The sequence below is a fragment of the Phyllobates terribilis genome, unplaced genomic scaffold, assembly GCF_046119375.1.
Source record: "Phyllobates terribilis strain yellow unplaced genomic scaffold, ASM4611937v1 Scaffold_1__5_contigs__length_1240528914, whole genome shotgun sequence".
Classification (NCBI taxonomy): domain Eukaryota; kingdom Metazoa; phylum Chordata; class Amphibia; order Anura; family Dendrobatidae; genus Phyllobates; species Phyllobates terribilis.
This window is the reverse complement of record NW_027362761.1, coordinates 68,388,660-68,402,084: the sequence shown is the minus strand read 5'-3', so window position 1 is coordinate 68,402,084 and position 13,425 is coordinate 68,388,660. Positions and strand designations below refer to the sequence as shown.

Sequence of the window (13,425 nt, the reverse complement as noted above, 5' to 3'; positions counted from 1 at the left end):
GGTGCACTGTAGGATTGTTTTACCATTGTGACAAAGTTCCCTGGCCATAGTAAAATACATATCAGTCGTGGTCTTCTGTTCTCAGCGCTTTTCTGGTCGTCTTCTGTGACCTGCTTGATCGCTCTTTTTTTTTTTTTTTTTTTCCCCCCCCCCCAAAGTTTGATGCAAATTCTACATATGAAGATACCCTATAGGTCTGGACGTAGCTTGCCGGTTCTCTGGCACTTGTGTTACAGATGGAATTTCGTTTGGAATATTCAGTATTTACGAGAACAGAAGTTAAAACTATGGTGAAAGATCACCTTTTATGCAGTGGAGATTTTGCATAACACCGTTCACTTGCAGATCTTTAGTACGGAACCCACACCCAAAAGCTGCAAAAAGAAATCAAAATCTTTCGCATGCCCTTAGGGAGTATTCACATACTGCATATCAGCACAAGTACATTCAGATGTGGCATTTTCACCTGCGGGCTGTATTCTTTCTTGCTTTTAATTTGAGTGTTCCTTTAAAGTCCCAGCGCCGCGATTAATTATTTGTGTGCTACCTTAGGCAGGAGCCTAGAAGGGCTCATAATAAGTCCTTAGATGGTTGGAAGGTGATGAAGAACTGTCAGTTCTGGTGTCTGGATGAATGCTATTAGACTGAGTGTAGCTTCCAGATTGATCTCTGTATGATTGTGATGGTCTACCCACTCAGTGCTGTATGTTAATGACCCATGCACTTGTAACAGAATATCCAATATTAATGACCCATGCACTTACAATAATGCATTTCAGTTTTATGTGTTTAACGTACAATTATGTTGCATAGTCACACTTTTGCTGAAGCCGCTCACTTCCTGACAAGTTTTGCTTGCACAGCAGCATGCTCTCATATACACTGGAATATAGGTCCCAAGTGGTAATGCATACATCAGATTGCTTCCTTCAGAGCTGTTGGGTTACTGAACATAGATTTCAGTGATGAAGTATGGACGGCCTTATCGTCTAAGTGTTTAGTTACACATCCTTGTTTTTGATCTGTATTTCGTCAGTATTTGTATGCCAAAACCAATAGTGTCTCCTAAAAAACAGATTTGGTGTCACTGTTTTAATTTATAAGTTTTCTCTGAGTTCCACACCTGGTTTTGGCATATAAATACTGATGCAAAATACTGACGCGTGAATGAGGCCTTAAAGAAGGGAGTAACATATGTTCTTGACCAGTTGGCAATGTGAAGCTGTTACTTTTCCTTTTTAAAACTGTAATATATACATTTTAAAATGATAAAAAAATAATCATCATAAAAATAAATCACACTCCCATTGGTTAGGGAGGTATTTTCCTAAAGTAAATTTGAATGGTCACAACCTTATTTCACTTGACAGAAGCTTGTCCTAGAATGTCAATATGAGGGATCCTGTGAATATCTGCAGTTAACAGCTCTGTATTTAACCCTATATTCAATTGCAAAAGCCCCTGATGCACCACATGTAGGTCTTATAAAACCAAAAAATCATTTTAGTAAACTACTCTTTAAAAGATTATAGAACAATGTGCAGTGGATGAAGATATAAATTAATGTGACAATTAGAATTAAGTGGTCCAAAAAATAGTGTCCATACAGCTCCAAAATAGGACACACATATTCTAGTTCATAGAAGGACAAAGGAGGGACTATAAATGCACCCATAATACACGCTGTCTATTGCACTCATGCCCCTATAAGTATCTGTCAGAATTGGTAATATCAGATTATACTAGATCCAAAAAAGTGACAATATGTTGGTGTCCAACCGTATTAAGTCCCATACAGGAATTCTCATCATGAGACCCTGCAGAATCTGACACCCTACAAACACTTGACCATGCAAGTAGAGAAACTCCCTAAGTCCAGGAGAATATACAGTGTGCCAGCAAGGACTGGCCCATCTGGACACGTGTGAATGCTGACCACCACCGGAAAGGACAACCCCGACGAGCGTTTAGCACCTGCTCAAGGGGAGAGTCAATGCTTGCATGGTCAAGTGTTTTTGTAGGGTGTCTGATACGCATAGTGGGCATGAGATTTCTAGAAATCCCATCCACTGTGCTGTAACGTCTGGCTGCTGCGGGTTTGACGCTGCATAAGTCCACAGCATCAAACCCACAGCAAATCCGGACCGTGTTCGCATACCCTTAGCTGTCTCCTCTTACCTCACACCCATGGTATTAGATCAGAAATACTGGGTGGACATCAGTGTACACAGCCTCTTTTTACCGAACACCCCTGGTATCTCCAGTGTTATATCAGAAATACAGGGAGGACAGCAGTGTGAGCGTCCTCTTTACCTCTGCTCCTCTGTTACCTCCAGCATTAGATCAGAAATACAGGGTGGACAGCAATGTGAACAGCCTCTTCTTACACAATGCCCCTGGTACATCCAGTATTAGATTAGAAAGACACAGTAGACTACCTTGTGAGTAGCCTCTTACAACCTTCTCTTCCCTGGTATTTTGAGTATTAGATCATATAGAGAGGGGGAGGACAGCAGTGTTTGCAGCCTCTTCTTACCTTACACCCCTAGCATCTCCAGTATTAGATCAGGAGGACGGTAGACAGCAGTGTGAACAGCCATTTTCTTGGACTGATGATTAGGGAAGTAAAATGACTTCTCTTTGCTACTTAAGGATATTTATTATAACATTTTTTTTATTTTTACCTTTTTTTTGTTCCTGGAGAACCCCTTTAAGGTCTCTCAATGTCTGTGTTGAATGAATCCATAATAAATTGCCTTTAGACTGCAATGGGATCATAATGTACCTCTGTCACTGATTTTATGAGAGTACCTTCACGCGGGACAGATGCGCTGTTAGATATTTCTAGGTGAAATATCTGCAGTGTAATGCACACCCAGGTTTATGGATCAAATCCCATCCACACAATCCAGAAAAAAATCTCTTGATCTGTGGTGCAATTTTTAAATCCATTTAATTTGTGCTTCAGATCTTCACTCTTTGCAATGCATACAAACTGTGCAGTAAAATCCATGACCGTTCTGCACGTATAACTTATGTGATTTTTGATGCAGATTTGTAGTGGCGATTGCTGTAGTTTTGCAGCAAAATCTGTGGTGGATTTTCTCTGCTTAGTGTTTATACTGAGTAATGTGACATGGTCCATTGTACTGCAAAAAAGCCTCAAAGGCTCCGTACAGTGGAACAGTGACTACGGGGGTAACCTTATCCACAATGTTCATATGTTTCACAATTATTGCAACCTGACATGTCAAAAACGATATGGATGTCATGATAACCTGCTGACATGCGTTGCATGTAAAAGTGCTGTAAATTTTTATATTGTGAAAAATGCACTTGTTGGACCCTGTTGGTGCACTTTGATATGGAACTAATTATCAGTATCTTTATCATGACCCTGTAGTTGTAGGAATGTGCCTGCAGTGTCTATACACTGCTAGACATGTAATGTGTATTAAGCATCACACGTGCAGCTGAACACCTGTACTTTGGTCCTGATGGAATGGGTACAACTTGATCATGTCCATAAATAATTCACAAACCTCTTTTTATTTCAGGCGGCTACACCTCAACAAGAAGGCATCTGACAAGCAGCCTTACAGCAAGCTTCCTGGCGTTTCCCTTCTTAAACCACTAAAGGGTGTTGACCCCAATCTCATCAACAACCTAGAAACTTTCTTTGAATTGGACTATCCAAAGGTACGTATGCAGTCATTTCCTAATAGACTAAGGTTTTGTAGAAGTTGTCTAATTCACTTAACTGTCACGTTTTCTTTCCTTTTACCTGCTTACTTCCATAAAATGTAGCTTTTTTGCCTTTTAACTTTAAATATAAGAAAGCACTTTTTACCTCTAATAGTAAATATATCTAAAAAACTGTAGTATTGGTCAGTTTTCCAACATTTCTTGTAGAGACCCTGTTTCCCGTACTCGATCACTTTCTGCGTTTTTGTGCTGTAGTTTTGATAAAATCATTTATCTCTTGCAGCACTGCTAGTCCTCTTGGTGATGAGCTTCTGTTATGTAGTCCACAATGTTCATAAGCTCTGAATCTGACAAGTCCATCACTGTCTACACTCTGCATAGGCAGAAATCTAATCTACCAATGTACAGTGCAGACAGAAAGCAATCAATGGTCTGTATAAAGCAGTTATATTATCAAAGCTACAGCAAGGAGCCCAGTAAGGCTATGTTCACACATCATGGATTTTTTTCTGCAGATTTTTATGCACATTTTCAGCTGCGTTTTGCAGTACCGGCAAAGTCTGAGATTCCAGAATTCTTAGTTCACACGTTTTTTTTTTTTTTCAGGATTTTGGTCCTTTCATGTTTTTTTGGAAAATAGAGCACTTTTCAGTGTTTTTGGTGCTTTTTTTTCCAACGTTTTTTCACCCATAGGAAGTAATGGGTGGTTAAAAAAAAAAAAAAAAAAAAAAAACCTGAAAAAAACAAACGCAGGTATTTGGTGCATTAACCAGAATGAGGTTTTTTTTCTACTGAACTTTATGTACATGCATAAGAGATAAAAGGACAGTGAAAAAATGCAACAAAAATCCCGAACAACCTCCTGGCAAGAGATCAGGTTTTGCTGCAGAAAATGAACGTAAAAACAACCATTATGTGTGAACATGGCCTAAGTGTCACACCACTTGAATCAGGGTCTCTGTCCTTATTTCATGGTTCCCTCTGCTTGTAAAGCATAAAGCTGGTGACTGATTCCCTTTGAGCCATCGAGCAGGTAAATATTCTAACCGCACCTTACTCTAGCAATACTTCTTCTGTATCTAGAAGCCAATATACTTTCATTAGAGTTCTAGTTTTCTGTTCTGCCAAAAGTCAGAGTAGCTATAATTTACAATCAACACATTTGCTATTAACTATTTTAACATTCTAATATTGCACTGATTGACTTTGGCTGGCTTCTGAAATCAATAGTGAAGATAAGGTTACATTTCTTTATCCTTTGTAGAGGTGACAGGACAGAGAATTGATCAGAGCCTTATTGTACAGTCATACAATGAGCCTCAGCGTTATGTTTTTTTATAGACATTAATTGGTCACTATAAAGAACACGTCTGTAAGTTTTTCTATTTACAAACAAACCTATGGGACCATCACAGACTGTAAGCCTCGCATATAAAATCTAGTGCGGCCAGTCAGATAGCACCTTCCATTTTTACCGTGTGTGTTGGAGCATTAGGGATGTGGTGTGATGGTGTTGTGGGCAGCCATTCTAGTTTCTGTCTGAGTTAGTCTTTATGCATTGGGAGCAATTTGTTTCCGGCGTTGGAAGGTTTTTTTGCTTTCCATTTACAGTATACGGTCCTATGAGCTGATCATGATTGACCTATTATATCTATGCAGGAAATGGCCATAGTTAGTAGACCTTTTCACATGTGAAGACCTAATCTAAAGTCATCTCTAGAAGTTTTAGATCCCACAAATGAAATGTTCTCTCCCTGCCATCCTTGGGTCGTTTGCCCGTCTCTGCATACATTGCAGCACTTTACGTTACCTTGATTCTCCTGCGTTACTAAACCTCCACTAAGTACTTAAGAAGTATTGCTTTGCTGAGACGGCATGTCTTGTCTGTCTGCTGAATAATGAAAATAAAAGGTGCCTACTGTAGAAGCCGATCCTACTTGTATGGTATATGTAGGGCAACAAGGCTAGGAACCGCCGGGAAGAAAATACATTTCAGCACCAGCGGAACTTATGCATTCTGCAGTGAAGGTTAAAATGAGTACATAAAGAAAAACAAAATCCCAGTAAGAGTGATCCAATATCATGAGCTAGACAATCTGAGTGTGCAGCCTCGGGCTATGTTTCTTTTAGGGAACAGATTAATTCCAGAAGAAACAAACTGGAAGATAGAAGACTTTTACTGTTCCATGGATACCCCATAAGGAGAGCCTGCAAACTGACAGCTGACAGATAACACCAGACATCACTTTCTAAATGACTGCTTTGGTTTCTGTCATATGGAAACCACAATCCAGCGCTCGATCTGGCGACTGAAAACCCAATTGCCATAGAATTTAGAGAGAACCTGTCAAGTGGGGGGAAAAAACAAACAAACAAAAAAAAAAAACATTAACATGCAGATATGGGGTTAATCTGCGGGTTAATAGTGTTGTGAGCCTGCCTGGCGCTGGCACTTAGACCCACACTGCCAGGAGGAAATGATCTTCTATTCCTCCTGGCCGTGTTTGGATTCCAGTCATAGGGGAAGTGCCAGCGCGGGTTCAGTCGCCACTCTGTATATAGCATTAGGGTTGGCTGTCAGACAGTGCGGGGTGCGCTGTTACAGCTGCCACTCTCATATTGCACTGATTGAACCCGCGCCGGCCTCTCCCCTAAAACTGGAACCCGAATGCTGGTCAGGGGAATAAAGCTCATTTCCTCCTGGCAGCGTAGGACTAAGTGCAGGCGCCAGGCAGGTTCACAACTCTATTAACCAGCAGATAGTGTTCTTTTTTCAGGTGACCGGTTCCCTTTAAGGGGTCATCCTGGACTAGCTTATATTTTTTTTGCTATGGGCCTAAGAACTAACAGGCAGGTAGTTGCTAACTACCTAACTCTTCTACCTTGCGCTGGCTTAGCAGTCACAGACCGCTCCTGCTGGCAATTCTGCTTCACGTCGACAGAGCAGCTACTCTACTTCCGAGCTGCTCTATCAGATGTGACAACCAGCGTCATCCTGACAGCCAGCTTCCCACAGTTAGGCACCGGGGAGCTGGCTGTCAGTCAGTATGACATCTGCTGTAACAATCCGTGAACAGAGCAGAAGAGAATCGGCTGCATGATGTCGGCAGAAGCCTCAGAATTGCCAGAAGGAGCGGTTTGTGACTGCTCTGATCTAGCAGAGATCTGCAGCAGGCAGGTAGTTTCCAGCTACATGCTTGTTCTAAAATAGTCCCGAATAATCCTTTTAAGTCTGTCAGGTTCTGCTTGGGGGGGGGGTCCATCTTTTCTGATGGGAAGAGTATCTCCCCATGCTGTGACATTCATTACATTAAGGCCAGGATTGCACAACAATATAAAAAAATCACTAGAGTTTTATCCAGAAAACTCTGCCAATTTTTTTTATCTGTGTGCAGTCCGTTTTCTTACTCGGCAGCTATTAATAATTTACAAGACCATTTACAGATTAATATGTTACAGAATTGCAAATTATCCATAAAAACTGGATGCTATGTGTATGGAATTTTTTTTTTTTTTTTTTTTTTGTTGTTGTTGTGTTTTTTTTTTATGGACAGTGGTCTTGTGAACTTGGTTTAACTATGGAGCCACCAACTTGGATATGACCATAGCCTTAGCTATGTAAAATGCTGTTTCATACGCCGAGCTGTTGACTGTGCCTGTTATTTCCCGTCATAAGTCTGTCAGCCATATGATATAATCTCGTCTGATTGTATTTCAATTGCAACTGCTATTCTATGTGGCCACCCATGCATTCATTCATTGAAAGATTATCTGATTTTCTGGTTTCACACCTCCTAGCTGGCATTATTGCTCGTTGCCATGCTCTGCTGCTAAGCAGCTAATAATGCTGCTAACCCATAATCATGTGCAGAGAACAAAGCATTAGATGCCCATAGTGATAGTAAGGCCACGTTCTATATCGGCATGTAGATCGGTCGTTAATGCATTTTTTTAAGCTTGTTTATTTCAGATCAAGGGTTGTTAATTATTATTTTGTATACTGATGAATGCATTAAATTGGAAAAGATTTCTAAAATTGCACAGTTGATGCTTTTTCTAACGTTCTCTTGCTTAAGCCTCAGCATGTATGTCAGCGGGCAGTGTCAGTGTGTGAAGATGTATTTTACAGCTCAACCTTGTTTTTGACATGAAATCCATATTCATGTATAAATGCTGTGGCACAATAAATCAGGTTTATTGATCTCTAGCAGAGGGTGGCAGAAAGGTGATTTCTTCCCTCCCTGTTTTATAAGTCTTCTCGCTCTCACTGTGGTTTTAGGAATTCCTCTGCACAGGATAATATAAAGGCCATAGCTTCTCCATTGGTGTTTTTTTGGTAAATATAGATATTTCGGATACAGAATAAATAGTTGTGGATCTTGGTTTATGAGCTTATTTTTGTTTAATGACAATTAATGACCCTTCTCATTTAAAGCCACACTCCAGAGTTTTTTATTTCAGTGCCAGAGTGGTGCTACTAATCCAAGTTCCCTGACTTTAGTATTATATTTACCAGCAGCCGTCTTCAGCTCTTCCCGGTGCCACTCTGGTTCTGCGCTGCCGTTTTGTGATCACAACTTCTGTAATGGTCGCTATCTCTCAATATAAGTCTGAGAGCCTCTTTAATTTGTGACCTCCGGCTTGCCCAGCAACATTGGAGTGGCAGGTCACAATCTGCTGGAGACTGACAGGAGTGGTGCTGGGAAGAGCTGAAGACAGCGACTGGTAAGTATACTCCAGTGGCTGTGTCTGACTATGCAGGAACATTGTCTGACCATGCCACATCTCCTGGGCAGGGGAGGAAGCAAAAGAGTATACAGACAGGACAGCATCACAGATGATTCTTTCTGTGAGGCAAAACCTATTTTAAAAACGGGCAGGGAAATATTTTACCTCACAAAAAGAATCGGCTGTGATCCCCTGCTGTAATGTCTGTAGTCTTTTGCTCCCCCCCCCGTCCAGGAGCTGTGTGGGTCAGACACAACCATTACACAGTACACAGCAGGGGCACATTTATAAGATTATCTCAGCACAGGAACATTATATTTAAACATATCCAATTGTGGAAATTATTCCAAGATGTATTGGTTAAATTGAACTTTGTTCGTGGGATAATCCCCTTTTTAAGGTTGCTTTTTCAAAGAAATGGTCTTGTACAGCAAGGGGTCATTCTGAAAAAGGGCTGCCACATCCCCAGGGTTTGTAGACCATTATTATATTGGCTAGCACAGGGAAGTGTTGCCATGCACGGAGTATAACACATACATTGGTCTCTGTTTCACCTGCTCTTTGTGGAGGTAACAGGTTGGACAGGTTACGGAGGTTGTCGCACACTATGTAATAGGGATGAGCTCACCGGCTCTCTGGTTAGGCCCCACATGAGTTTCCTTAGCACCGAGGTAATGACTTACCTTGACATCAGCTGTAATTTTCACACATCATTCTTATATGGAATATTTATAGACTGCAGCAGGAAGGGAGGATAACAAGGAGATTATATGCGAGCACTTTGGATTTGCTCCCTTGTATAGTGTTGCTATTTTCTAACTCCTATATGAATGTTTTATAGCTACTTTTGCAACATTTATTACAACACTGCTCCCAGTTGTGTTTTGAAGCTCTTACTTGTCGTTTCTTAGGCTGTGTGCCCACGTAGCATTTTTCAAGCGTTTTTGATGCGGAATTTCCGCAGCGGAAACGCTTGTAAAACGCTTGGTAACACGCACCCCATGGTCCCCAATGGGATTCCGCAAGTTCTATGCACATGCTGCGGATTTTTCCGCAGCGTTTATGCTGCGTTCAAAAATCCGCAGCATGTCATTTAATTTTGCGTTTCCGCAAGCAGAATTGCCTTTGTTCAATGCATAAAAAACGCAAGGCAATTCCGCATGTGGAAAACGCGTGATAAACGCGCGAAAAAAGCGCGATAAACGCGTGCGGAATTCCGCATGCGTTTTTCCGGGAGAGGACTTGCATTTATGCAGCAGAAATTTTCTGCTTCATAAATGCAACGTGGGCACATAGCCTTAATATTTCATAAATAGGCCGCCTCTACACAAGGCTCATCATGATCCGTTTACCGTCCACTGTACTTCCCATATGATATTCTACCAGGATTCCTCTCTTTTAGGGTAGATTCACCCAGGACGAGAATACTGTGGATTTGCACAAGGAACTACTGTGTAAGAAAAATGGATTAGTTTGCCAAATCTCAATGGACCAGTATATTGCTAGTTTTCCCCATTGACAGTAGAGAAGTAAAAAATATGCAATAAAATGTTTTAAAATCCTATAAAAAAAAAACAGTATACCAGAATAATCCCATGCCGAGGCTTCTTTAGTTTCCTGCTAGCAGCTAGTAATGATCATGGTCATAAATAGTGTTGAGCGAGTATGTTCTATTAACCCTTTTGCCGAGTATGCTCGGGCCGAGCTCCGAGTATTTATAGCTGCTCGGTGATATGGTTGAATCGCTCCCGTGAGCATGATTTGCAACTGTTTGACAGCTTTATTATATGTGAGGAATGTGTAAGAAATAGACATTCCTCACATGTAATAAAGCTGTCAAACAGTTGCAAATCATGCACACGGGAGCGATTCAACCATATCACCGAGCAGCTGTAAATACTCTGATCTCGACCCGAGCATACTCGGACAGAACATACTCGCTCAACCCTAGTCATAAATGATCTGAAAGAAGCCTTGGCACAGGATTGGTAAGTATAGTGCTATTTAGCATGATCAAACTTTTAATTTGTCTGCCCCAAAATTCATACAGTTTGGTTTGGGTTTGACTTGCATATTGTTTGCTCCAGAATTCTCCACAGCTAATCCAACCACTGCGGACCTACCCTTGTAGTGTGTAACCTTGTATTTAAGGGTTTGTCTCGAAGTCAAACCCGGTCCTACACCTTATATTGTTTCGTTTGAAATTTGCATTACTGAAGAGTTATGTTGCATATCTCTAATGATCTGCTTAAAGTATGCTATTGATTAGGCAAGTGCTCAAAGCTGACAACCATGTCAAAGTTCTACCAGGCATTTTTTGCTTCAATATTGAAACGTTAAGGTTACAGTAATACAATACCTAGTCCAGTGTCTGGCACTGAGAGCATTACAAGGTCCATATTACACACGTGGGATACTGCTATCTGTGTCCCAGTACCAAACTCTCACTTCTGCCAAGGTACTTTAAAGGGGTTGGCCACTTTATATTTACTTGGTCATATGTGTGGGGACCTGATCTCGTGGCACATATATGTATAGTACATATTATAATGTATGTATGTACAGTGGGGAAAAAAAAGTATTTAGTCAGCCACCAATTGTGCAAGTTCTCCCACTTAAAAAGATGAGAGAGGCCTGTAATTGACATCATAGGTAGACCTCAACTATGAGAGACAAAATGAGAAAACAAATCCTGAAAATCACATTGTCTGATTTGGAAAGACATTTTTTTCAAATTTTGTTAGAAAATAAGTATTTGGACAATTACAAACAACCAAGAATTCTGGCTCACAGACCTGTAACGTCTTCTTCTGTCCTCCACTCATTACATGTATTACTGGCACCTGTTTGAACTTGTGATCAGTAAAAAAAGACACCTGTCCGCAACCTCAGAGTCACACTCCAAACTCCACTATGGTAAAGACCAAAGAGCTGTGGAAGGACACCAGAAACAAAATTATAGCCCTGCACAAGGCTGTGAAGACTGAATCTGCAATAGGCAAGCAGCTTGGTGTGAAGAAATCAACTGTGGGAGCAATAATTAGAAAATGGAAGACCTACAAGACCACTGATAATCTCCCTCGATCTGGGGCTCCACACAAGATCTCACCCTGTGGGGCAAAATGATCTCAAGAACGGTGAGCAAAAATCCCAGAACCACACGGGGGGGACCTAGTGAATGACCTGCAGAGAGCTGGGATCAACGTTACACAGGCTATCATCAGTAACACACTACGCAGCCAGGGACTCGGATCCTGCAGTGCCAGACGTGTCCCCTGCTTAAGCCATTACATGTCTGGGCCCGTCTGAAGTTTGCTACAGAGCATTTGGATGATCCAGAAGAGTATTGGGAGAATGTCATATGGTCAGATAAAACCAAAGTAGAACTGTTTGGTAGAAACACAACTCGTCGTGTTTAGAGGAGAAAGAATGCTCAGTTGCTTCCCAAGAATACCATACCTACTGTGAAGCATGGTGGTGGCAACATCTTGCTTTGGGGCTGTTTCTTTGCCAAGGGACCAGGACGACTGATCCGTGTACATGAAAGAATGAATGGGGCCATGTATCATGAGATTTTGAGTGCAAGCCTCCTTCCATCAGCAAGGGCATTGAAGATGAAACGTGGCTGGGTCTTTCAGCATGACAATGAACCCAAGCACACCGCCAGGGCAGCAAAGGCGTGGCTTAGTAAGAAGCATTTCAAGGTCCTGGAGTGGCCTAGCCAGATCTAAACCCTATAGAAAACCTTTGGAGGGAGTTGAAAGTCCCTGTTACCCTGCGACAGCCCCAAAACATCACTGCTCTAGAGGAGATCTGCATGGGGAATGGGCAAACATACCAGCAACAGTGTGTGCCAACCCTGTGAAGACTTACAGAAAACGTTTGACCTCTGTCATTGCCAACAAAGGATATATAACAAAGTATTGAGATGAACTTTTGTAATTGACCCGATACTTTTTCTCTTTCCCCATGACGGCACCACGGAGAGAGGGGATCCGCCCTTCAAGGACAGGAAACCTACAGATAAAAAGGGCGGCACCTCTCTCCTGCATCAGTTGGTTTCCTGTCCTTGACAGGGACCTACGGATGAAATCCTGAAGAAAGAAGATTTTACTTACCAGGCCCGACCAGTCCGGCTCAGGCAGCGGGGGTTCCCTGCCTCGGCTGGTGCGGTGTCCTGAAGCGCCACAGCTGGGGTCAGCGGGCCTCTAGGGTGGCAGGGAGACGCGAAGCAAGCCGCGGTCTCCTGTGGCGTCGGGCCCAGGCGGTAAGTATAGAAGGCTCAGGGCTCGGGTTGGCCTGAGCCCTGGGTCAGGGTCTGGGCCTTGTGCAGCGCGCGCCCCGCATGCTTGCCGGATAGCGATTCGGCGTTTGGGCGGGTGCGCGCGCTCACCGACGCTCCCCCTCGCGCCGGAAGTGACGCGGGAGGCGCCCGGAAGTGACGCGGCCGCAGGAACGGCGAATTCAAACGCGCGCGGGAAAGGCCTAACATGGAGGACACAGCGGTGTCCTGGCCAGAGGGGGGTGCTCCCCACAGCGGTGTTGGAGGGGGAGGGGGCGGTCACCTGCATAGCTTAAATTGCTAGGGAAGCAAAGGGAAAATGCTTCCTGGCATACGTGAAAATCAGCAGTATGAGTGACCAGGAGCCCCAGGAGGTGCAGTCCCTGCGCCCCCACTCACCATCTCTATCACCATCGCCTCAGAGGAAACGTACGAAAGGACCTTCCAACGGCCCTCCGCGTCAACATAATCAAGGTGACTGAGGAAGCGGTCGGTCCGGCAGGTCTTCTCAGCGTGGCAAAGATTCCGGCACGGCATCAGCCTCGGCGAAAGACCCAGCTACCAGAGCAGGTTCTTCTTCGAATGCGGTATTCCCTCGCTCTCTTTCGTATAGGCGGTAAGTGATCTTCGTGAAAGTTCACTTGTAATTTGGACCCTCCCCCCTCTCTTTTCTTCTTAGGGAAGGAAGAGCACGGGGAAGTTTAAAAACA

General features: G+C 42.8%; 1 protein-coding gene across 1 annotated transcript in view; it reads left to right on the top strand.

Annotated features, from left to right (window-relative positions):
• UGCG (UDP-glucose ceramide glucosyltransferase) overlaps nt 1-13,425 on the top strand; it is a 47,186-nt gene that overhangs the window by 10,618 nt on the left and 23,143 nt on the right. Inside the window, exon 2 of the mRNA XM_073663803.1 lies at nt 3,558-3,699. Coding sequence (XP_073519904.1) covers nt 3,558-3,699 — 142 coding nt within the window. The remainder of the gene's footprint in view (nt 1-3,557; nt 3,700-13,425) is intronic.